Source organism: Haemaphysalis longicornis, unplaced genomic scaffold (assembly GCF_048455015.1).
Source record: "Haemaphysalis longicornis isolate Haplotype H1 unplaced genomic scaffold, Haemaphysalis longicornis Haplotype H1 scaffold_2, whole genome shotgun sequence".
NCBI classification, from domain to species: domain Eukaryota; kingdom Metazoa; phylum Arthropoda; class Arachnida; order Ixodida; family Ixodidae; genus Haemaphysalis; species Haemaphysalis longicornis.
In genome coordinates this window covers 10590296-10615912 of record NW_027526295.1, presented here as the reverse complement: position 1 = coordinate 10615912, position 25617 = coordinate 10590296, and the positions used below count along the sequence as shown (strand labels likewise).

The window sequence follows — 25617 nt, the reverse complement described above, 5'->3', positions numbered from 1 at the left end:
TCGAGACCACGCGCTGCTGACGATGGAGGTCGCGGTCAATGATGATGATGGTGGACGCTAGCTGTCGATAATGAAGTGGCGCTACAGGGCTCCCGCCTAGCGCGGAGCGCGACAAAAGAAAAGAACGTGAGCAACTAACTAGCATGGTGTGTCCGCGGTCACAGTCCAAGTGAAAAGGGATCTAAGATCATAGAGTCGTTCTGGTCAGTCCCGAAATAGCATCCGCTGACAGTCCAAGTCGTCGTCATGAGGGCTTCCTGTGCACATTATAACCTCCGGTGGCCTGGGCTGGGAGTGGAGTACCGGACGAGCTTGAGCATGAATCGGCTGAATCACCTACAATAATGTCGCGGGTGTCGACATTAATGTAGGTGATGGGACGGGTCTGGAAAAGCGGGCGTAGTAAGTGTAGCGTCCCACGACGTGAGTGTGCCCGTCTATTAGCAGCACGCCCGAGCTGTGCAAGTGGAAGTTCAGGGGATAGAGCTGGGTGCAGGATGTATGAGTGTACTTGACGTGGAATCTGCAGGTGACGTCGAGGATGTCCGCTGTATGCGCGTGGTGGGGATGCCACCAAAAGTAGGCGACGACTCGGGCAGAACCGATGACGGGTCCATCGTAGGCACCATGGGCTTCGGCGTAGTCGCAGCAAACGGTTAACTTGGCATTTCGCCCTCGTAGAAGGCGGTCGTCGTTGTAGCGGTCGCCGCTACAACATCATTGTCCTCGAGGCGTCGCAGCTCGCTGGACACCTGATCATGAAGAGCAAGAGGCAATCGTCGTAGCTTAGATGCAACCGGAGTCGCACCTGGCCGCCGTTGGATACTATGCGAGACGTCTTTGGCAAGACCCAACTCACCGTTGAAGAGATGTTCGAAACCCGGGGGCACGTTCACGGGACACTGCACTGCACACACTGATGCTAGTCGACACGTAAGAGACGCACCGTCGACCTGAATACCCAATTGCTGGATGGCGTCGAGTCCCAAAAGCGATGTGCCTTTGTCTGTGACGTAGAATGTGACGGAGCAAGACCGTTGCAACACTTGAACAGGAGCTAGGAATGAGCTGGGGATGCCGATATGTTGTTTGGAAAAATTCACAAATCGACGAAGGCCTTAGACAGGGCATGCTGCTTACTGAAATGACGCTTGAAATCTTCGGCAGTCATCAACGACACGGATGCTTCGGTATCGACTAAGAGTTGCATGGTCACCCCGCTGACTTCGGCTTGTACGACTAAGTCCTTTCTCGAAGGATTGTTGACGCTGACTTCCGCTTGGGCGACTAAGTCCTTTCTCGAAGAAGTGCTGACTGTTAAGACGGAGGCGCTCGAAGATGAGTTGACCTCCGTGGATGTTGGATGCTGTACAGGTTCCGGTGCCGGAGCGAAGCCCCTAGCTCCTCTCGAAGAAACTCGATGCACTGTTGCAGGCTTACGGCACATCGCCGCGAAATGTCCCCACTTGTTGCAAGATTTGCAACGCCGATTTAGGGCTGGACAATTTTGGAATGCGGAATTATTCCATTTACTACCGCATCATTCGCACAACTAAGCCTTGGTGTTGCCTGCAAACTTTTTCGGCTGAACTGTACCGTGGAACTCTACAGCTGACTGCGAATGGAAACGTCCATCTTGGGGGCGACCATCTTGTCTTCCCAACCCGGTGGAATGACGTCATGGCCTCCCCGGCTGGCCAGGCCATCTTGAATTCCTGGGCCGCCATCTTAAGCTCGCCGGCTTTCCCGTCTGCCCAGGCCAACTTTATCTTCCGCGCCGCCATCTTCTGCGCGTCGTCTTACAGCTTGTACTTTATGATGTTTCGAACCGAAGGCTTGATTCGCCAACGACAACGATTCAAAACTCCGACCAATGTCTTCAGCCTTCTCTTAAGATAACTTTTCGCCATGAGAGTGTAAAGTTGGGCTTGTTGGTGATGCGTTCTTGTAGGCAAAGCGTGAGTAGGAGAGATGGGATGAGGATGAGCGCTAACTTCCAACAAAGTTGATTTCGAGGAGCAAACGAATATATACCCCCTGCCAAAACAGTCAAAAATTACACAGAATCATCTAGAGATGACACACTTGCCATGCACGAACATTCTATAGCCTCAGGAATTGCAACTCTTTATCACAAAGCGCGAGGGAGGGGGTGCTGACACATTCCGGCCCCACTCTACAAATCTTTCCCGCTTCAATGATTTCGCGCGTAAGCCTCACTTTGCTTTTCCCTATCACAAAGGTTTTTTCGAAAATCCGGCTTATAACCCTTTACAACACACGTGCTGCAGTGCTGTGCGAGGACACCATCGCGACCATTCATGACATTGCGTGCGTGTTCGCGGAGCCTATCATTTAAACAGCGACCGGTCTGTCCTACATCTGCCCAACAGCGACAGACCGGCTACTGCAGATTAGTCACACAAGCGTGCGCCGGCTACCGTGACATTCAGGTGAAAGGCCCGGGTGACAAGTGGGTGCGGAGGGGGACTGCAGGACCAGGATATTTCTTGCACGGGTTTCCTGAACGCCAAACATTTTTGGAGGCGTGCCTGACTGCCAGTTTAGGTTAGCCGTGGCGGCCGCTAGGAGAACCGGTACTGGAAAAAGGTCCATTAGCGATCCAAACAATCGCGAAGGATCTGAAATCGGGTGTTGATAGCTCATATTTTTTAAGTCGTTGACTTAAAGTTGTCGAGATGGCGATATATGGAAGGGGCGTATCCCATGCGGTCCCGTGTAATCAAACTAAAAGAACAACGGACGAGCAGCTTGTCGAAGAAATTATGCAAGAAATAGAACAGTTTTGCTATTTTACGTAACTGTTAATAAGGTAAACCTGCTTTTTTCATTTCATTCTCCTGTAAGTTAAAAGCAATATAAATGTGTCTTTTCGTTGCGCACATAAATAAAGCGGACATCCTTGTGTTCATTTTCTTTCTATTTTATCGTGGTTTTCGTGTACGCGTCCCACGGAGTTCTAAGTAAAGAAATATTTGAAGCTGATGACCTAAATATTTTGCTTTGGTAGGTTCATCTTTCAAGGTGGAGGATGAGTAAAAAAAAGAACACGGCAAGAAAATTAACTGCATAATACAAAAGATAAGCCCCTGGTACGCACCCACTTTCTATCATTAGGCATTCGATCCGCTGAGGGCTCCAATCCCGGAAGATGGTCGGGGGACCACACGATAATTGAGGTGGGCGAGAGGGGCAGTTTCTGTGGAAAGCGTTCTGCTGAGTGCTTTGTGAACATTACTAGAAAAAAAATGTGTGACAAAGGACAGGACGCTTGGTATCGTATACAAGACTTTTGAGCTGAGTGCCCCTCCCCATGCATTGGGGAGAGGAAAAATCTACTGGAACGAGTCAGGCTCAGGCAGCGCAACGACGTCCGGCTGCAAAACCGCCGTCCAGTACTGCGAAACAGACTGCAAAAGAGACTTCGGTGACACGTTCCGGAAGCGTGACCAACCGGAGAAAAAATGCAAATAACATAAACCCTTCCCTGCGAACCCTCCCACTTGTGCACACGCGGGCACCGCGCTCCACAGCGAGGCGCTTTGTGAGTGACCGGCGCGACAACGTGACCCCAGTCCCCCCTGAAGAGGGAATCGAGCTGGTCCACAAACGTCTTGTTCTTGGTTATTACTTTTGGTTGGAGAGGGCGATATTATTTCCCCAGCTACAGGGAAAAGGTTGATTCATCTAGGAGTCGTCTTGAGCTAGTTCGACTGCACAACGTTGTCACCGACATATCGGGATGGGCGCGACCGAACAGTTGTGAGCCAACGTGTGGCGCCGATACACTCAGGACCGTACGAATCTGATATTTTACTCAAGCGTTCCTTCTTTATCGCTTCTTAACCTCCTTCGATTGGAATTTCCTCCATTGGCTGGTGGCTGCTTCACTGGTAAGCTCGAAGTGTTCATTTTCCCAAGACGCCATGTCAATTAACTTATTTGAAAATGTGTGATGGAATATTTTTTTACAACGTACGAAAGGAAACGACGACATCGTCGCCTACAAACATCCACACGACCAGCCGTGCACTGGCCGCGTAGACGACTGATGTACGGCCAGTCGTCTCTATCCCCGCTAAATGTCCCCTTTCTATCTGATTTTATTCTCAGTAACCAGATAACCATTGGAATAAAGAGGCTCAACAATGTATCTATTTCAAACGTAACTGAAATGCTCACATGGAGAAATTTCCAGCATGCAGTTGCTTCCACAGAGACTGCCTTTAGTGACAAAGCGGTAGCCGCTGGCGTTTTTTCCGAATTTCTGGGGCGGTCATTTTCTTTAACATTTTATACCACTTTTCCTGCATAATATTTGGAAATACGTTTATTTAGCCAGTCCAACTTTTGTTTATTTGCTGGGAGAACTTCTATTTCTCCCCCAGCTTTCTTTTACCAGGCTCCGCCTGAGGTCCTTCGAGCTTTTTTAAATTTTTAAAACATTTTTTAAAACTGAACGGGAAATTGAACCACGTGAGTGCATTTTGTGAAGTTAAAAAAATTAAAGCTGGGCGTATGTAGGCAATAAAATTCCCTGCCATGTAGCGTGCATAGACTGATGCAGTTTTTTTTTTTATTTTGAGACGCGTCCACTAAACAGAACACCTTGCTTTTTAATATACACGGGGCAGTAACGAAAACTGTCTCGGAGTGTGTTTGTACCAGATCTATGCGGTGCCGATTCTGCTTAGAATTGAATATTTGCGTATGCAATAAAAGTACTTTCCTCTCACTCAACGGTTTCACTATTTTTTGAGCATATTGTACACACACGACCAGGGCCGTAGCCAGGAATTTCTTCGTGAGGGTTTAAGGGGTGTTGGAAAGGAGGAGTTTTGGTGCAAGGAACACTAGGTCCTGTTTACGCGCTGCCTGGAAAAAAATTCGGAGAAAGTCCTAACCCTCCCCCATCTCCTCTTGGCTACGTCCCTGCACACAATTCTGAAAGTAGGCGTGCATGTTCTAACTTTTAGTACGGTTCTGCGGTTAGAACTCTGCTGGCGCTCATAACGTTTTAGCGTGCCCTTCCACACACCTGGAACTGAACAAAAACGTAGAAATGCTAGGTTTTTGATCTCCTAGAACGGTCCCAGATTTTAAATCTCTGGTGAGATACCAGAAAAGGAGATTGAAATATGCCGGGGCGAGCGCGCAGTTTGTTACCCTCAAAACGCGGCATGATAGCTAAGGCACTGACCAATCACGAACTGTTCTTCCTACACAATACCTGCGAACACCGTTGTGAATTTACGTCCAGAACTGTCGCGTTTTAAGCAAGAACTTCAACGCGACGCGCATACGAAACGAAACGGTCCGGTGGCGCACTCCGCGGGAGTCGCTCACTAATGGCGGCCGAGAGAGACGGGCGAGGAGGAAACGGCGCGCTACCTTTGAAAAATACAGGGACCTTTTTGCCTACCGTCTTGATGCGCTTGACTCGGAATCCTCTTGAAGCACTCCAGCTTCTCCCGCTGCCACACAAGCGCGACATCTTTCTTGTTTTATCCGCTTTCTCAGAAACTCTAAAATGACCAGGCACCCATTATTATCTGGGCCCATCCTACTCTCTCTGTTCAATCCCAACCAACAACCTTGTTCCCTCCTCTTTTTTTCTCCAAAGGGAAGTAGCACGGAGGACAGGAGCGGACGCAAATTTCAGCCGCTCAAGCCATATTCGTTCTACTGTACAAACATGAGCAAAAGTGTTTGACCACCTTCCTTCTTGATTAAGGCATTGGCGTATTAATAACATCGTCATCCAACGGGGATAAAGGTACACACTGCAAGGAAAATAAAACACCAACACAAAAGATGCGGTCGCAGAGAGACTGACAACAATAAATGCGGATAAGAGAACGACCGGAGTACACAAGTCTCAAAATCAGTGTGCCAGCCCTTCCCACCACTCATCGATTCTCTCAAAGGGACAAGCCGCTAATATCCAAGAATGAAACCCCATAATCAACACGGGAACAGAGCACAAGAAGCCGCCGCAGCAGCGTGCAGAAATTAAGCTTGAATGGTCGTAATTATACGGGAAGAGTGCGCGGGAAGGGTGGGAATCTATAGGTTTCAATAAATGAAAAATGTCCAGGAAGGGACAATGAAAGTGCAGCTAGTACCGGTACTGCCTGGCTTAAGCATTCACAACTCATTAACGTCAGCAATGCATTACTTAAACGAAGGTGAAATACAACTTCAGATAACCAATGCCGTAGTTGAGCACTAGCTGTGATAAAATAGCGTCCCTGAGGGCAGATGAGCGTACGTCGTGCGGCCATTTCTGAGCTTGTGGAGGCCAGTTAACTAGAAGATTTGGAGAAAAAGAATACAGAGATAATGGTGAAAGGTACCATAAGAAAATATACAGAAATTCAGAGGGCTGCCTATGCATTCTCAATCCTCTTGCCTTCATTGCGAGTTATTTATATCAGTATTTAGCTATAAATGTCCAAACACGCTTAATTATAATATAAGCTCTCTTTTGTTTCTTTTCACCATAGATGTACATTTATACCATTATCGCAATTTGGCTTCGTCACTTCACCAATTATGTATTTTTCCGCAAATGAAAGGCCTAGTGCGCGGCTGGCCCATTCTCGTAATTCGATGTTTTCGCCATTATTTTCGGCTTTTGTTGTCGTTGTTGTCCGGTCAAGACATTGGGCGCCGCTGTAAGAGCAAATAAAAAACACAGGTGCCATCCGATGGGATTTGATCCCGCGTCTGCACGGTCTTCCACGTTGCCAGCGCGGAACAAAACTTTCCGTTTTTGCCTTCTTCGTGGCACGTTTACACTTCATTAAACAAAGCTGTGCGGCTTTGAAAGCGCCGCAACACTTTCGCTTTCAAAGCACGTGAGCAGGGTAAAGTGCTTCCGGGAATTGTTATGTCTCCTTTTTGCGGGGAGATGCATAACATGCACATGTTTGATTTGGTAATTAATTTCACTTTTGTATTTTTTTTTGTTTTTATATTTTTTGCCTTATTTGGTTTCTTGAAATTTCGGGTGAGCGAATAACTTCGTCGGGGGTCTAGAACACTTCGATGCAGGACATTTAGGTACGCGGACATTTCGGTGCGCAAACTTTTTGGCGAACGAATTATCGGCTGCTTGCTTATTTAAAGCAGCCGTCAAATTATTTTCTCTCCACGCTGTCATCGGTACCCTCAACCACATAAGCTTCGACGTCTCGCAGATGCCCCCATCCCACATTCGAATCCTCACAGACTCCTTCGGCGTAGTTCAAGAACTCAGACGCCAATCCTCTCTCAACCCCCTCACACAACAAATCCTGACCCATGTTGCCCTACTCCGTCGCAACGCGGTATCTGTACGGATTGATTGGGTTCCCGGCCACGAGACAGCTTGCACGGGTAACCAGGCCGCCCATTCTGCGGCACAGGAGAGCAGTATCACACCTCCGCTGGTTCCCTGCACGCCGACTCCGTCACCGCTACCTCCTTCCCTGCAGTTACTTCGATATAAACGCGACAAGAGGAACCGCTACATCGCTGCCACCCCACAAGGGTACTTAACCGCCATTCCTCCCCTGCCACGAGCCGGTGAGGTATTTCTCAACAAGCTCCTAGCATATGCCGCCTACACTCCGCACATAATCCGAAAATGGCTCTCACCCAATCTGCCTCTCAAATGTACATTCTGCAATACCCTCACATATGCACACCTCAACCATCTCCTTCGGGATTGCTCCTTCTTCTCGCAACATCGCTCAGACATCATCACATCTTTCCACGCGCCCACAAGCACCCCAGAAGACTATCATACCATGGAGAAACCTCTACTGCACAAAATAGGGCTGTTTGCTATCAAAAGTGGCCTAGCAGAAGCAGTGTAGCTGGGGTCGACTCTGGTCCCTGCAAGCTGCCACGTCCCTGTAAAAGACGCTGCATTCCCCTCCCCTTACTCCCCCTTCCTCTTCCCTAAACCGGCCTCTGGCCCTCCTTACCAATAAAGGTGCTACTACTACTACTACTACTCCTAACGTCGGTTATGGGCAACAATCTAGCGCACTGATTGCATTTTTATATCGATGTCATGTTTAAGTTTTGCGAGTTATTTTTATAAATTGAGCATTTCTATATTTTTGCTTAATAAGTCGATCAGGAAATACCGGTTATTCAGCCACTTGACTAAATTCTTTTGCAAATGTTTCTTTTTAAATTTGCGACCAGACGTCAATTTATATCGCTTTTTTTGCGGCATGCAAATCAGTTAGGGCAATTAGCCTGTGTTTACGATGGTATAATGCATTCTTTCTCTGCATAAAATACATACTTCCACTATCAGAATAAGGCAGCTTTACAAACATTCAGAATATTAAGAAAACCCTATCAAGAGTTTTATGTAGGCTGCGCTGCCACGCTAAATTAAATTTGCAATTACGGTTGTCGCCAGCTCTTTTTTTCTTTTTTGGGGACGAGTCGTGGAGGAAGAACAGGCCTTTTTGAAAGCAGCTGCAGCTTCTATTTCTCCTCAATGCTGATTGTTATGTCGGCCGGACGGTGCGGCCGAACGGATGCACCACACCACACATCGTAGCCCAGACGAACGGAAGTCTTTATTGAAGGATGTCTGTCCTATATATATACATACTATAACGAGTGTGGCGCCACATCTTGGCGTCTACAGATAATCGCAGATGAGTGGCGGCACCTGGTGCTATTGCACAACACTACATCTTTCCCTCCCTGGGAAGAAACGTATGAATCATTAGAAAGTCCAGTCCGCACAAAGCAATCACAAAACAGTCACTGTCTGTACACAGAAATCACAAAACAGTCACTATCTGTACACAGAAATCACAAAACAGTCACTATCTGTACACAGAAATCACAAAACAGTCACTATCTGTACACAGAAATCACAAAACAGTCACTATCTGTGTGAACACTCACTGCTGTCAAATCACTGCACGTAATCTTGGAAGCGCACTGGAGGTCTGCGATTTCTCCTTGGCCGGTCAGGCGGTGGCTCGGCATCGAGTCCATTGCCCTCTACCGGTACACTGCACTCCTCCGTGCGAGAGCCTGAAGCCAGGCTATGCGGTTGCGAACCTTGCGGCTGTGGTTGGCTCGGCGGCACGGGTAGTGGTACAGGGCGTGAAGGAGACGCAAGTTGATCAGCGGAACTCGCTTCCTGCGTTTGATGCGGACCAGCAGGCGCAGTGATCGAAGTCTTCGATGGTACATCTCTACTGTGACAGTCTGTCAACGGGGGCATGTCGTGCGCGCCAGAGATGTCTATGTTAGTTTCTTGCTCTGGCGATGCCTCTTTTGGTACCGCTGACAGCTGCGAAGCGTTCCAGGTTCGACCGTCTTCCAGATAGAAAGACCAGCGGCCGATTCTTTTGAGGATTTTCAATGGTGGTCCATAACTTGGAGTGCCCTTTGGTCCGGGAATTGGTTTTTTCACTCGTACGTAGGTGCCCACTTGGAACTTGGGGACCCTAGCAGCTCGCCGTTGATCAGCGTAGGCCTTGCTCTTCCGTTGATGCTCTGCGACTCTTTTCCTGAGCACGCTCATCTCCCGCGATGGATTTGTGCTGAAGTCGGCCGTAGGCTGACCAATTAAATCCAGCGATGTTCTCATGTGTCGGCCATGTAGAAGAACGGCCGGTGAGAGACCGGTGGTGCTGTGAGGGGTGGCTCTGTATACTCCTAAGTATTCAGTCACAGTTGCCTTCACTGGACGCTGCTCCAGCAGGGCCAGTTGAATGTACGACTTCAGTACACGATTAAATCTTTCCACTAGACCATTTGCCTGTGGGTGGTATACGGCAGAAAAGATGTGCCTGATTCCACGGTCTTCAAGGAAGGATTCAAATTCCCTCGATGTGAACTGTCTGCCGTGATCAGACACTATCTCTGTCGGGTAACCCTCACGTGCGAAGAGTGAGAGTAGAAACTTCGTCACCGTGCGGGAGGTAACATCAGCGCAAAAAGCCACTTCTGGCCATTTCGAAAAATAGTCAACTACTGAAATGGCGAACCTGCAGTCTGTAGGTGCACGCTCGAAAGGACCAACAATGTCAATAGCTATCTTGTCCCAGGGTTTGTCAGGAAGAGGGATTGGCTGCAGTGGTGTGGGCGAGTTCTTGGCACTTTTGTCCGCGCTCTGACAAATGGCACAACTGCGGATAGTTGTTTCAACGTGTTTGTCTAACCCTGGCCACCAATACTTCTCTCGTAGGCGTTGTTTGGTTTTCACGATACCAGGGTGTGATTCGTGAGCCAGCTGGACAAAAGTGGCTGTGAGCTTGGCGGGGACTACGATGCGCTCAGTACGCAAGAGTATGCCGTCAACCACTGTCAACTCCTTTCGGACTTCATAGTAGGGAGTGAGGTTAAGTGCCAGGTTTTTGCGTGGCGGCCACGATGTCTGTACGTAACGGGCAACGTCTTGGAGAGTGCTATCCTCCGCGGTTGCATGCTTCAGTTCATCGTGATGTACACACATTACCAGAGACACTATTTCTTCTTCTGACTCGGGGCCACCTTCAGTGTCTGGAAGAGGTAGCCGGGACAAGGCATCAGCTACCTTGTTGTGCTCACCACGCCTGTACTGCACCGTGAAGTTGTACCGCAGTAACCGTGCAGTCCATCTTGCTATGCGGAGTGGTCGCTGCCCTGTGCCTTGAGCAGAAAGCAGGGCTACTAGAGCTTGGTGATCCGTTTGCAGAGTAACTGGACGACCCCATAGGTACACATGCCATTTCTCTAGAGCCCACAAGCAAGCTAGAGCCTCACGTTCACCAGTCGAGTACTTCCGTTCTGCTTCCGTCAATGTTCGTGACGCGAATGCCACAGTTCGAATGTGCCGACCATCAACTTGTTGCAGTACCGCACCTAAACCATATGCGGATGCATCGGTGGCTACAATGACGGGAAGTGCTGGATCGAACATTTGTAGTACCCTGTGGGAGGCTAGGAGGTTCTTTACTCTTGTAAGACTGTTCTCAGCAGCAGTGTCCCAGTTAAAAGGAGTGTCCTTACGAAGAAGTCTGCGCATGGGCTCCACTTCCTCTGCTAGTCGTGGAACAAATCTAGCATAGTATTCTACTAGTCCCAGGAACGACCGGAGCTTGCCAGCATCTGTAGGGGTGGCAGCGTGAACAATGGCGTCAACTTTGGTCTGAAGGGGTGCTACTCCTTCGGCGCTAACGCGGTGACCAAGAAACGAGAGTTCGGATGTGTTGAAAACACATTTGTCATTTAGCTTGAGCCCAGCGTGTGAAATTCGTTGCAGGACTTCCTCTAAGTTCCGCATGTGCTCTTTCTCCGACTTGCCGAAGATGATGACGTCGTCCAGGTAGCAGAGAACGCCTTTGCATCCCTGTAGAATTGACGTCATGAGTTGCTGGAATGCTGCTGGTGCTGAGGCTAGGCCGAAACATACTCTCTTAAATCGGAAGAGGCCATCGTGCGTTATGAACGCTGTAATATCTCTACTGTCTGGATGAAGCAGAACCTGGTAGTATGCGGAGGCCAAGTCCAACTTAGAAAAGTAACGGGCACCGTTCAGGGCATGCAGCAACTCTTCTGTGTGTGGCAGGGGAAAGCTGTCGACCACCACAGCTTTGTTAGCTTCACGGAGGTCCACGCAGATGCGAATGCTGCCATCTTTCTTGCGAGCTGCAACAATAGGGGAAACCCACTCTGACGCATTTACGCATTCAATGACATCAGCAGAAAGTAGGTTCCTCAGTTCGTCGCTGACTGCTTCTCGCACTGAAAGTGGTAGGCGTCTGAGCTTCTGCGTGACAGGAGCTACCGACTGTTTGAGCTTGACCCGATGCTGGACACCTTTGGCAAGTCCTAGCTCCGGTGAAAACAAGTGTCCGAACTTGGCCCATAATGAAGTAGGCATACCAAACTTGGGTGGACCCAGTGGTGGCTTCGTGGTGGGCGGAGACAACTTGTTTGTGTTCTGCGAATGCATTTCGGGGCGTAGCATTTTGGGGCCTTTTGTGTCGACGTTCGGTTCAGCGGCCATATTAAGGCAGCGCAATTCTGTGCCTACAATCTGGAGACCAAGAGCTTTTACAGCATCAATACCCAGGAGTGATGTTCCACCTGGTGTAACGTGAAACGTTACCACAGCCGTTTCTGATTTGTACGTTACGAGGGCGGTGAACTGGCCATGCACAGGAATCTTCCGACGTGAAAAATCCAGCAACGTTATTTGCGACTTTTTCAGCTCAACTTGGTCTCTGAACCGGCTCCTAAAGTTATGTTCTCCCATTATCGACACAGCTGAGCCAGTGTCCACTAAGAATGTTATGATGCACGGGCGTGATGCCAGAGCAACAGGTTGAACCCCGACATCAACGTAGACGCCCGTACGCTTCTCAGTGTGAACAGTAAGAATGTTCACGACACTCTCAGCGTCTTCCTCTGAAACGATTTCGGCAACTCGAGCCGGGCGTCGTCCACGTCCGCGACGCGAATTTCGGCAGTACTGTTGAAAGTGGCCTCGGCGGCCGCACGCGAAGCAGGCTCGACCGCGGGCTGCACAGGCTGACGGCTGGCAGTTTTGTGCGCCGCAGTTGCCGCACACGTTTGTGTTTACGGAGTACGGGACGACGGCGCTAGCAATCTCCGGTGCAGGCGGACGAACGAAGCCGGAGCGCGAAGAGCTAGGCGTACTACGTCGGTCGGTACTGCTGGACTGGCGTACATGTCTGCGACGGCCTGCCGGGTTGCGTCCGCGGTTATGTTGTGGTACTACTCGATCCACAGGGGCTGTTCCGAGAGCTTCGGATTCGCGCTGCACTTGCTCGCGAAGAAGCGCTATCTCCACGGCGCGGTCAAACGTGAGCGCGTCACCCTCGAGCAATAGCCGCTCCCGTAGGCGCGGGCATGTGACCCCGGCGACGAACTGGTCGCACAGATTTGTATCCGCTTGCGCGGCAAAGTTGCATGACGAAGCCAGTTCGCGAAGCGCAAGAGCAAACTCCGATATCGGCTCACCGTGCAGTTGACGACGGTCACGGAAGCGATGTCGCTCGACGCGTACGTTGCAAGTAGCGGAAAAGTGTCGAGCCAGGGCTTGAACAGCTGCGTCGTACTCGTCCGGTGGCTGTGCGAGCTCGGCATCGGCTTGTTTGATCTCTGTTGTTCCAACTGCAGCGGTGGTTGCAGAAGGCGTAACCGTCTGAAGGGGGGCGGTTCCCGTACTCGGATGCGCCGGCGGGTGGTCTGGGGCGTTCGGTGGTGGTGGCGGTGGCAGGGCGTCGAAAATTCGTTGTCCTTCAGGTCCGAGGCAGTGCAGAAGGAGGGCTCGGCGGCGGGCCGCCGATAGCTCAGACGCTCCAGAGGCGAGCGTGAAGTTTTCGAACAGGCGCAGCCATCGCGGCCAGGGGATGGCGGGCGTGCCTGGTGAAACGAGGAACGGCGGCGGCGGCGAAATTCCGGGTAGCATCCTCGTCGCCAGTTTGTTATGTCGGCCGGACGGTGCGGCCGAACGGATGCACCACACCACACATCGTAGCCCAGACGAACGGAAGTCTTTATTGAAGGATGTCTGTCCTATATATATACATACTATAACGAGTGTGGCGCCACATCTTGGCGTCTACAGATAATCGCAGATGAGTGGCGGCACCTGGTGCTATTGCACAACACTACACTGATAAAGCGCGTTCGTGTTGTGCCTACAAATATCACTCGTTCCCGTGTATGAGCAAACCAACATTTGTTTTATGTTTATATTCTTACTTTCATCTCCGGCAGTACCCCCCGTTTTCAAGTTGCAGTCTCACCCAGAACTCTTTTTCAGTCATATTATTGTCGGTTTCCCCTGAAAATCTTACAGGCCTAGCGGAGTTCACGGTCTCCGAACCGTTACCGCAGAGAAGAAAAAGCTATACCTTCACCATGCCTCTCTAACGCGCAACAGAAGCCACCAGAAAAGCCTCTGAGAACACAATGACAGTATTGGCGAGGAACAAGCTCCCTTCCGCGCGTCGCGGTCATACCGACCAGAGCTTCTCTGATACCGACGTACCGACGGCGCTATTTTTCCAGGAATCGCTCTTTCTTCGTCTTCCGTCGCCCCATCCGCAATTAACTCTTCAAGTGGCGCATTTCATGGACACCCCAGGCATTCCTCGAGTTGTTCCATTATACGAAGAAAAAATTGAACCGGCCGGTTTAGGGAGAGCTGAGACAGTCGTCTTCAAGTTTTCGACGTCCAGTTTACGCATTGTAGCAGCACAAATGACCCCAGAGGGTTGGAACCAACCCGTCAGGGCTTAGCCCTGCCCACCGCCACCCCTTTAGCGACTCCAGTGTAAGTGCGATCAATGGCTAGTTTTTGAGTATAACCAACACCGAATGCAAGATGAAATCGATAGAGAAAATTATTAAAAGCGATGCACGCGCGCTAGCTCGTTTCCTTTCTTTTTTTCGTGGTGGTTTGGCGGACGAGGAAGGGGGAGGGGGGGGGGGAGATATAGGAATGGACTAAAAGCAGCATGCGTCTTGCAGCGGTGGGTGAAGTGAACTTAAAGCCCTTCGGTAACACTTGAATTAAAATATTAGAGTTGTTCAGATGAACGCTAACATGAAAAAAGGTTGAACGGAAGTAAATTAACAACTTTAATTCTTAACATTTACTTTCGAAATTTGGTTTTCCGCGTACGCGCTGATGCTCCGCCTCGGTTTAGCGTTCTTTTCCTCGCAGTGCGGCCAAACACAACTCTCGAACGTAAAATTATGCCTGAGACATCCCGTGCACCAAAATGACCGCCCGTTTTTTGCATATTTTCTTCCCTCCGCCCCCCCCCCCATTTTTTCTCTCTCTTTCACTCCCCTCCCCCTTTCGATATTTCGCGCCGCAGCCGGAGGTGGGAACACCGGTGGCGCACAGGTAACGTTGGGTCTAGTCACCGGTCAACTTCCGCCGTCGTCAGCGCGGTGTACGAGCCTCTTCTATGCCTGAACCTGTAGGTACAGTTTTGCCGTTTCTTTTGTGTTTTGAGTGCGTGCATAGTTTGAGTGATGAGCTCAATACTTCCCTTTCAACAAGAACACTCGACAACAAACGTTTATTGCTTCAAAAACGCCATACCCGCCCGAGCGCGCGCTTTTTTGTGGCACCGGACCGGAAATAGGCCCCTCCACGTTGTGGAGAAAAGGAGAAAACTTCCCGGCCTATGATATATCGAAGGCCGCCAAAGAGAACGCCGCGAGCCGCCCCCCTCTCCCGGAGAGAGCACGCAGCTTTCGTCGCGTTGGCCGCGGTCGAGTTGAGAGGGAACGATTATGCGCGATTTCTCATCGCGCGTAGTTTCGGTGAATGGATTTTCATCGTTCCTGCGGGAGGATATTGCTGGGACAATAGGCTTTACCCCCAAATACCCAAAAGTACTCGATGGTAAGTGTTGCAGGGTCCCTTTAATACCAATTCTTCTTCCTGTGAAGATACAAATAACACTTTCTGAGCTTCAGGTCGGCTGCTGCCGCGTTCATACTTGAGCTGGCTTTTGTAGAAGCCCGTTTTGCCGCGCGTCGTTTTCCGCGCCGACTTCGCCCGTCACGCGCGAGCGCCGCGGCGGCTTGCGCGGCGCCGTTTCGCGCGGAATCCGTCAGATGGCGCCACGCGTCCGGCGACGTCCGAGCAGCAGCATTCCAGCGGCGTTCAGCCACGTGACGTCTGGGTGGCCGGCGGCGGCCGCGGGCTTTTCCGCTAGCATCCCCTGGCGTGCCGAGCGGTCCTTATCCTTCGCGCCGCGGCCGTATACTTGCCGCGGGGGCCTAAGCTTCGCACGAGCACAGCGCGAGAAGGAAGCGCCTTGTAGACGTGGTGCGGTGCGCGCGTGAAATGGCCCCGGTGTTACGGCGCTGAGAGGAGGCCCCTGTGTGCCCGGAGGATGCAGCCTTCGTACCAGGCCGGCAAGCAGGCGGCTGCCTACCGGGAACCCGCCGGCCGGAGGCCCGTCTACGCCGCCAACCCACGAAAGGTGACCCGGGGTCCGGGGAGGGGCTGCCTGTCACAGCCCTCTTGTCAGCGCTGCGTGCGATCGCCGTGAGCCGGTCGCAGCCAGCCGCCGCAGCCGCCGGCTCTAGCTTTCCGCAGTGTCTTTAGCGTTTCCGTGCGGCCCGCTCGGCGCTCTAGCTGTCTGTCGACCGGACCCGCCGCCGCCGCCGCCGCTCATGGCTCTCGGACCCGCTCTGCCTCGCCCTCTCTCCACGGATTGCGTGAGGCAGCGCTTTGACACAAAGCTCCCCGGTGGCATCCCACGAGAACGGCGCGGGCGGAAATCGGCCTCCCGGCCGTTTCGGCCGGGGCCCTAGCGTAGAGGCGCCCGCTTTGCCACAGAGCTAGTGCGGGACCAAGGGGGGAAGGGGGGGGGGGAGGGCCAGTGGACATTTTTGGAGGTGAGGGAGGCCCAGGGAACGGGCAAGGCAGGGCCGGGCTGTTGACACGATCGTTTCCGAGACGAGCGGCGACGCCGCGGGTGCGATGGCGGCCTCCTCTGGATGACGGGCCCCCGTCTTCCTCGTGCGATGCGAAGAGCCCCCCGCGCGACATGTGACCAACTTGTCAGCGGCCCGATGTGGCCGCAGCCGCAGCAGGCCTGCCGCACTGTCGCCGCGGGACTCTTCGGTCGCCAGAGCAGTCGAAGGCCGTCCGGACGATTACGGGCCCCCGCAGCGGATCGCGGTGCCACTGTTGTGGGCATTTTGGGGAAGAAAGTGCTTCCTCGCGCGAGCAGCCACTCGGCGATGCGCCGCCCGCGCGGTCACTGCTCTGCTCTTTGGACCTCCTTCATGGGGCACGCACCGCCGATACTATCGCTGCCAGCTGGCCAATCCTTGCTTTCTTTTGTCCGTGGGGTCGCGTATCGAAGGCGCTTACATGCCGCTTCTCATATTGGTCGTTGTAGCCTGAGAACTGCGCGAGGCCTAGATCGCTCTATGAATGTCTTTTTTGTTTTTACTTGGAGCCTTTCGGAACGCGTGAGTTGATAACCATGGAGCGGTGCCTCGAACGGCGATTTCGCTCTGATCAGCCGTGCGTGCGGCGGTTACTTTCGTTGTGTTACTGTTGCACGGCGCTTCACAGCCAGTGGAGCGCACTTACGGATGCCAAATGAGCGATGGTCCCTTTCGTAGCTTTGGCTCAACGTCTGAAGCTCGTGTTCGGTCCCCGGCATGGGGAGGCGATAAAGCTTGTCCAAACGGGAAGATTGTCTTCGTAGAGATAGCATTAGAAGAAATGGCCGCTTTGTTTGTGCTGGTAAGCAGTATTTGCTTTGTTGTTTTTTCTCTGACCCGATAAGGATAGCAGCGCACGAGTGTGGACAGTGATGGAAACGCATTTTCTGAAGGAATTTCGCTGTTTTCGACAGTTCAGCAAGCACTAGGAATGACCAGTACGCCACATTTCTCGTTTTCTGGAAATTATAGTTCAGCCTGGCCCTTTAAAGTATGTCTAGAGTGGCACTATTTGGCATGGTAGCCCTAAAGGAGGCAGTCGTGTCGTTATGGAGTCTTATTTTTCAGCTCTGCAGGGGCTGTTGCTGTCTTCTCGTGAGCACCTTCATTGTTTTGTGATTCATTTTGATCATTTGATCTATGTGGGAATGCAGTGAGTGTGGCCGTCCTTTGAGGGGCTCCACTCTGCAAATCCCATATTATGCTGTCGTCTCTGAATGCAGACCTTTGAGGGCATGGCTGCCATGTGGAGTTCCTGTGTAAACATCGCTACTGCTGTTTGGCATTGCACTTGTGTTGTTCAATGTGTTGAAAGAATTCAGTTCCATTGGCATTGCAGAGTTGTGCCTTGCCAAGTATTGCAAAGACAAAAGTTCAATTGCGCATGTGCTGTGTCCACTCGCTGCAAGTTGTGTGCAACAAAATTGACTGCCGTTGCCGTTAGTTGAGTCGTATAGGTTTTCCAAAAGGTTTTCATATTGAGTTTTCTTCTGCTTTGTCCGTCTGGCCTTTAGTATTTGTCTTCTTTCCTGACACATGAGCTGGTGGACCATTCCGTGCCCTTCAATCAGTTCATTCAGAACCGCATGCTTTTCCGTTCGTACGTCTGCAACACAGTTTCACTTTGTTACTTGTGACAAAGTTGCACGAGATGCAGAGTTGTCCCTAGCTACTCGTCCCATCCAGCTTGTGTGCTGCTGTTTTTATAATAAACAGTAACCAGCTAGCCCAGCTGCGGCCACCCTTTTGAAGTTACACTGACAGCTGGCTTTTGTCCCAGTTACCAACTGGGGACCCGGGAAGTTACCTTGGCGCTGCATCGGCCGACTTCCTTTCCAATGTCTGCTGCGATGGGGAGACCATAACCGGGGGTTTCCAGCGGAGGAACTGTTTGTGCAGAGCTTGTGGTGTAAAAATTGGCCTCTGCTTTCAGAGCTGTTCAGCTGGGCAGTGCGTGGCAATCTTTTGTCTATAGCAGCTTTCGCTTAATTTTATCTGCTTGAATAAACTTTTAGCACCTTGGATTCAGAATATTTTCGCAGTTCATTGCTTCCAGAATTTAGGAAACATCTTTTAATTGCTTGTTTTTGGGCGCATCTCAAGCAACTATGCAATATCCTCGGTCAGTGATGCCGTGTTGGGAGCATTAGAGAGTTCACCACCCCTTGTGTATGCTATTTTGTGAAGCTGTACACAGAAGATATTAAAAGTAATGCATCCTTTATTTGTTCTACCATCTACTTTCCTGGAGGCTTGGACTGGCTGGCTATTTGCACCCAGTATTCCTGCTGAAGTTCACGTTCTTTGGCCGAATTATCGTCAGAATCTCACCTTTGTCGTATCAAAGAGCACAAAGCTGGTCAAGTAATAATAATAATAATAATAATAAAAAAAGAGACTGACCCTGCATGCAATGCGAACTTGCCACCAGTCGGATAGTTTAGCCAGTCAACCACAGATGTAACAAGTGTGCGGGACTGAAAACTGTGGCATGAAAGCCGGCTCGTATTTGTCATGCAACACTTTGGTCTGTTTGCGTAAATTATGTTCCACCCAGAGCTTTAATCGCCAACTTAGTGTTGCTGCAGTTAGGTATATTGTTTGTTGCGAAAAGCAGTCGAGTGGGGTGATGGTGAGACTTGGCTTCTTCTTGCTCATTGCACGTACACATGGTGGTATCTCTAATCGTGTATGGAAGCGCTGCGTATCTACCATTTATTCCTTTAAAAATTCACTGCATGATGCAATGTTACCAAAGGATTGGAAATTGGCTCACGTAACTCCGATTCACAAGGAAGGTGACAAAGGAAACGCACACAATTATCGGCCGCTGTCGTTAACATCGGTTTGCAGTAAGACTTTAGAGCATACAATTTATTCAGGCCTAATGAAACATCTCCAGGATAATGATTTCTTCACAGCTACACAGCACGGCTTTCGCTCCGGGTTATCTTGCACAACCCAATTAACAGAATTTATCCACGACAAGGTTCTCGCAGGTCCTTGAGAACATTGAAAACCCTTGAATGTAGAAGTGTACATAGTGTACATACAGGGGTGAGACAGCTGTGCATATTGCCCAGTTTTGATACAAATTGGTTTTCCTGCGCTGGGCTGCTCCAAAAGGTTGAGAATTGCAAAAATTGCGCCAAACTGGTCCAAAACAGTTTAAGAGCCGAGGCTTTTTACTCTTTTTCAGTTTCAGTGAGGAAAAATGCTTACTGACAACATAATTTTCCCGAAATCGTGCTGTTTGTAAAGGTTTAATTGATTGGTCATTCAATAAAAAAACCCACATTGTCCCCGAGATAGTTCTTTTGAAAGTCACAATGTCAGTTTGCACGTTATATTCTGGGCGTTTTGAAAGTTTTTTCATCAAAAAACATTTCAAAGTCCTGTAAAAAATATGTACTGAGGCAACAAACTACTTGTGCAAGTAGAGGAAAAAATGACAATTTTTGGAGCGCCGTATCTCCAGAACGTCATTAGTGGGCGCCGCCATGTTTGTGTGGTGAAGATTCGAAAATATGACCGCCTGGCGAAGCAGTTGCTCGTGGTTCAGACCGAGTGCTCTTTGCCGATTTCTACCGTGGTTGTGGTTATGGGGGTGGCTGGGTCTGATCTGTTGCGGAAAGTTGCGCGACTCGAAAGACGGAGTTCGTCTAAAACAACGTGGTGCCCGCGAATTCGCCGTGTTTCGACCTTGAGTGTGAGGCGCAGTGCCTGCTTGAAGTGAAATTTCGGACTCATTGCGGTGTTATAAAAGGCTCAGTTATTGCTGCCTTCCGAGCAGCGGGAATGGGACGATCGACAATGCAGAAGTGGTGGCGCAGGCTACACCGCCACAAAATGTTCAACCAGTGTCCGATTGCGGGACGGGCTATTATTGCAAGCTAGTAATAGTGCAATGGTTCATCTATCTGAAGTGAAATTTAATGCCGAAAGGGAGGTAGCTAAACATACCAACGTTACTCAAATTACGATCGTAGTGAATGTGCACTGTGGGAATTGAAATGAGAGGGCTGAAGAGGGGGTGGGGGGTGCGCCGACTGTCACGTCGCTTTGCGCAAGCTTTGCCTTGGCTGTACACTGGTGCTTAAAGCGGAGTCTGGGATTACAAAAATAATAATTTCGGCATTCACATGATAATAAAAATGCCTTATGATTGCTTAGTTTTTCAAATCGATATTTTCAATGGAGCTCCACGTTATCTATGCATAGAGCCTAAAATTTATAAATGGTTTGTAAAAAGGTATTGCAGTTTGTACCTTGTGATACTCCGGTACAAATAACTTTATTGAAAGGCTGTTCCAATGTTATGTACGTTCAGATCAGATTAAAAAGTGCACTTCCCCCCCCCCCCCCCCACCCCGAGTTGCCAAAAATTTATTTTTAAGGCTTCTAAGGTGACATAAGATAAATGTCGTTCTTCTGCTCCAAAATCGAGCTTTCGCTGCTCCAAAAACTGCTCCCAAATCTGATTCAGCTGTCTCACCCCTGTACATAGAAGTGTACATAGTTCATCCTGCCTTGCAGCAACACTTGCTGAGTTAATTTCAGCTGATACTCTTGCTGACAAAGCAGGAAATGCAGGCAACATTAATGAAGTTTTGAAATTAAGCAGCCTCAGAAAAACACCAAGATAAAAGTAAAACCTCTAAATACAAACTATGAAATAAAAAATAAAGCTGGGGGAGCATTCATGAACCCATAGCGCCTATCGAAATGTGCATTAATGTTCTTAGGTATTCGGCAATATCAAAATTTTGCATTGTGTTGAAAAAGTTATAAATAATCCCAGATAAAACATAACATGAGGGACCTTGAAAATGTGTTTTCTGGTCTTTGAAAAGTCCTTGAAAACCCTTGAATTTTTGCTTTTGAAGCCCGTACGAACCCTGCACGATATCACACTTGGTATAAACAACAGCACACAGATAGATGCAGTATTCCTGGACCTAAAAAAAAGCGTTTGATGTGGTGTCGCATAACCTACTTTTGTTTAAATTGTCTAGGAATTCCAGAGCGTTGGATCAAAGACATACGCGTGAACAACGAGTGGTCGTCAATGGCGCGCCGGCTTCCCCTGTTGAAGTTTTATCCGCTTACCACAGGGGTCTGTGCTCGGACCATTGTTATTTCTAATCTTTATAAATGACATGCCAGCTGATCTTAAGTCTACTGTTAGACTGTACGCAGATTACTGTGTTTTATATCTTCCAGTTACGGGCATAAATGACGCGAAAATTTTGCAGACTGACCTAGACGGTGTAACTAGTTGGTGGGATAAAAAGAGGTGCTACCATGTAAAATTTGCAAATAAGATAAATAAGTTAGTAACTTCATACCTCAAAAAATGAAACCGCCTTGCAAATGTGCGATGGAGTTAGATATCTGGGTGTCACATTGCCTTCGACAATGAATTGGTCTGCGCACATAGACACAGTTGCGGCGAAAGCGTCCCAGATGTTTTATATTTTTCAGAGGAACTTTAAGCACGCCCCTACAGGTTTGAAAGAAACGTTGTACGTCACTAACATTAGGCCTGTGCTAGAATGCGCGTGCCAATCATGGGATCCATTTACTATTAGGAATATTGATAAGCTAGAGCGCGTACGAAAACGACCAGCACGCTTTGTCACAAACCAAACCAAAAAACAAAACATGGCAAGTGGTTGATCCAGCCTCGCAAATTACCCCCATGCCACAAAGTTCGGGCGCGGGCAGTGGTGGGCAGTGGGGAAAGTGCCACCCACTGCAACACTGCACCTCCGACTGGCCCGCTTGAAGGCATGCCTGAGGAACTAGGAACAGTCACTGTGCGAAAGCACCAGCAGGGGGACGCACCTGCCGCCGTCAGGTTACAGGAAAGCGTAGAGTTTCTTAGTATACTGCGCCTGGTAAGCCATGTCGTCGTGGGAGTTCCTGGGAAGACCCCCCTTTTTGGCTTGGGCTTGGCATGACAATTGGATTCTTAAGCGGTTTTTGGGGATTTGCTTTCTTCACTGTGCATTAACACTTCTACGTGGAAGCCGAAATCCTTCCTGTTCTGTGGAAGCTGTGGTCGGTGAAACAGCAGGCAGTGCGTGATCCCACCAGACAGAGCTCGTGCCGACTGAGCGGGTAATATGCCGCCGCGAAATTTGTAGCCGACGAACAACAAGAAACAAAACGTACTTCGGCGAAGACAAAATACGACGGATACGGGCGCTTGTATGCGTCCTGTCTTGTCATCGTCCAGGACTGTTTAACGCCACGTTTTCTTTTTTCTTGTTAAACTAGCTGACAGTCGGTGCACCGGTTCACCACAAAGGGAAAGTTTTCATGGGTAGGCTCAAAAAACTTTCAAAAACTTATTATTTGAAATAATGGTAAAGTTAATAGAACAAGAGTCTCTAATGAGTCCATAGGTCGGCAAAACAAAAAGAACTCACTCAAACTCAATCACAATTTTTTTCATTCACGCTGTACTCAATCAAACTCAGACTCAAAAAGTTCGTCTGTTCACAAAATCACTCGTACTCACTCATCAAATACTCACTTGTAATTGTACTCACTTGTACTCACACTCATTTGTCCTCACCAGTATTCGTACTCAATCTGTACTCATGAGTACTGAATCTGTACTCATGAGTACTCACTCTGTACTCATGAGTACTCAATCTGTACTCATGAGTACTCAATGAGTGCCAGTGCTCATGAGTACTACTCATTCTGCACTCATGAGTACTCAATTTGTATTACTCACGAATAATCAACTTATCTGCACTGTTAGCTAGGTCGTAGCTCGAATGAAAGACTAAGTAGAAAAAATAAATTGTTTAATTGCTTAGAAAAACGCAGGTTAGATATAAATCAGGACAGAGGAAGAAAACGTCTGACGCGGTGCACTGTAGTTGGGCGACTTACTGCGCGAAGGCAAGTACATGTGAGAAAGCGAAACGGAACGTAAGCACTCGCGTTGCGTCTGGCGTCTCCTCTTGTTCTCAGGCCGGGTCGGGCTCAGGGGAGCTCGGGGCTTGTCGGTGCGGCCGTGGCCGTAAACTGCGTTTTTCTGCGTGTCTTCGGGTGGCAGCTTTTGTCGTCCGTTTTCTTGTTTGCACTACTGTACTCAGGAGTGCATATACTCAAGAGTGCAAGCACTCGCAAAAACAGTATTCATGAGTATTGTACTCATGAGTGCTGTGTACTGATGAGTGCTGTACTAATGAGTACTCATACTCATGAGTACTCAAACTCATGAGTACTCATACTCATGAATATTGTACTCATGAGTACTCATACTCATGAGTAGTGTACTCATGAGTACTGTACTCACGAGTAGTGGACTTACCCCTGTACTCACTCGTCATCGTACTCACTGTTTTTTTCTGGGTGTGTGATCACTCATCATCGTACTCACTCGTGAGTTTGAGTACAAATGAGTGTACTCACGAGTGAGTACGCCGACCTATGAATGAGTCGCCACCCCAAATATTAGCATTGTTCGTAACCACAACCTTGGCCTGTGGGATAGCAGGCCCAACCGTTCCGGCAAAAATACGCTTTACTGCCTTTTTCCTGAGTTTTAAAACAGCCTCTGTTTATTTTACACTTACATAATTGCACACTATTCTTCGCATTTTTGTGGCACTTTGTTTAAATTTGTGGAAAAACTGCGCGTGAGAGACAAGACACAAAGAAAGCGACAGGACAGGCACTTGTCCCTTCCTTTTTGTCCTCCTCTCTCTCACGCGCGGTTTTTACACCCTTAAAAATGCAATACCAACCAGCCCAACAACACGTTGTACTGAGCAATTGCAACAGTTGAGGAGATACACTGGTGGGATTGGAAATGGACATGGTAAAGGCCCAATGGTACAACAAAAAAACCGAAATTGACTTTATTTTAAGGGACAACCCTGGTATCATGCATGATGTAGAGGTGCTAAGTAAGACACGGAGGAGCGATCATAGGGTAGATCTCAAAAAGGAAAGAAGAAAACTCGTGAAGACTAAAAAACCCTATGTGGAGTCAATCAGAGCCAGATCGCAGGAGTTTAACATAACTCAAGCAAATTCTCGCTTTTGAAGAACGAGCAGAATGAGGCCAGTGAAGACCGGCTAAATGACAGCCTCACATGGGCACTCAGTGAATGAGCAGCAGCTGTGGGGAAGCAGCATGCGGGGAACAAACTGGAATGAATTGCAAAACTTGAGAACATGAAAGTGTCAAGTAAGGGGGATCGGATGGAGTTGGCCGAGCTGTCAAGACTGATTAACACAAGTGAAACAAAAGACGGTTGTGCCCATAACGTGGCAGTGATCGAGAAAACGCTGCAATGAGGGGGAAGCTTGAAAGCAACCAAGAGACAGTAGAAGAATATAACTACCTGGGCCAGATGGTCAGTGCTGAGAACTGTGAGAATTTCGGTATGGGTTGGGGAGCACTTGGCAAGCACTCGCAAATGAAAAGTAAGTTACCTGTGTCACTCAAACGAAAAGCGTACAACCAGACCAGTGCCGGTGATGCCATACGAAGCTGAAACGTGGTGCCCAGGTTGGCTCGACGGCCATGGAACGAATAATGTGAGGAGTAACACTCGGGGACAGGAAACGAGCTGCCTGGATCAGAGAACAAAGTAGAGTAGAAGATATCCTAGTTGAAATAAAGAAAAAGAAATGGACTAGGGCTGGCCATGTAGTGAGATGAACCGACAAACGGTGGACAATTAGGGTAACAGGGTGGATACCAAGAGGTGGATCGAGAAGAAGGGGAATTCTGAATGGAGGGATGAAATTCGGGGGTGAACTGTGGCCTCCAGCAGTACAGCATGGGGGCAGTGGTGGGTCCGTGGGAGAGGCCTGCAGTGGACCCGAGCAGGTTTGTGATGACGACCGCACGTGCATCTGTAGCTTGCGCTGCTGCTTCAGATGCCAGCCCTGTGGGCGCGCTTTGCATCTGCTGTGGAAAGAACGCTAACACTCACCGTGGTGGCACACTGGCTAAGGAAGACATAGTGCTGCTGAGCCCAAGGGTGCAATGGCTGCCTCTTTTCAGCAGCCTTCAGCTCACGTTAAAGATCCGCCGGTGGTCAAAACCGAGCCCCCCACTGTGCAGTGCTCCAAAATTTGAACGCTTTGAGAGAA

General features: G+C 49.4%; 1 protein-coding gene across 3 annotated transcripts in view; it reads left to right on the top strand.

Annotated features, from left to right (window-relative positions):
- The first annotated feature begins 15733 nt into the window (after positions 1-15733).
- The window catches only part of LOC144168743 (protein alan shepard-like), a 66204-nt gene continuing 56320 nt past the window's right edge, over positions 15734-25617 (top strand). The window contains exon 1 of one of the 3 annotated variants that reach the window (XM_077697694.1): positions 15734-16010. In XM_077697694.1, the coding sequence (XP_077553820.1) occupies positions 15921-16010 (90 nt within the window). In that variant the 5' untranslated portion in view covers positions 15734-15920. The remainder of the gene's footprint in view (positions 16011-25617) is intronic. The other 2 variants (XM_077697693.1, XM_077697695.1) reach the window with 2 other exon arrangements.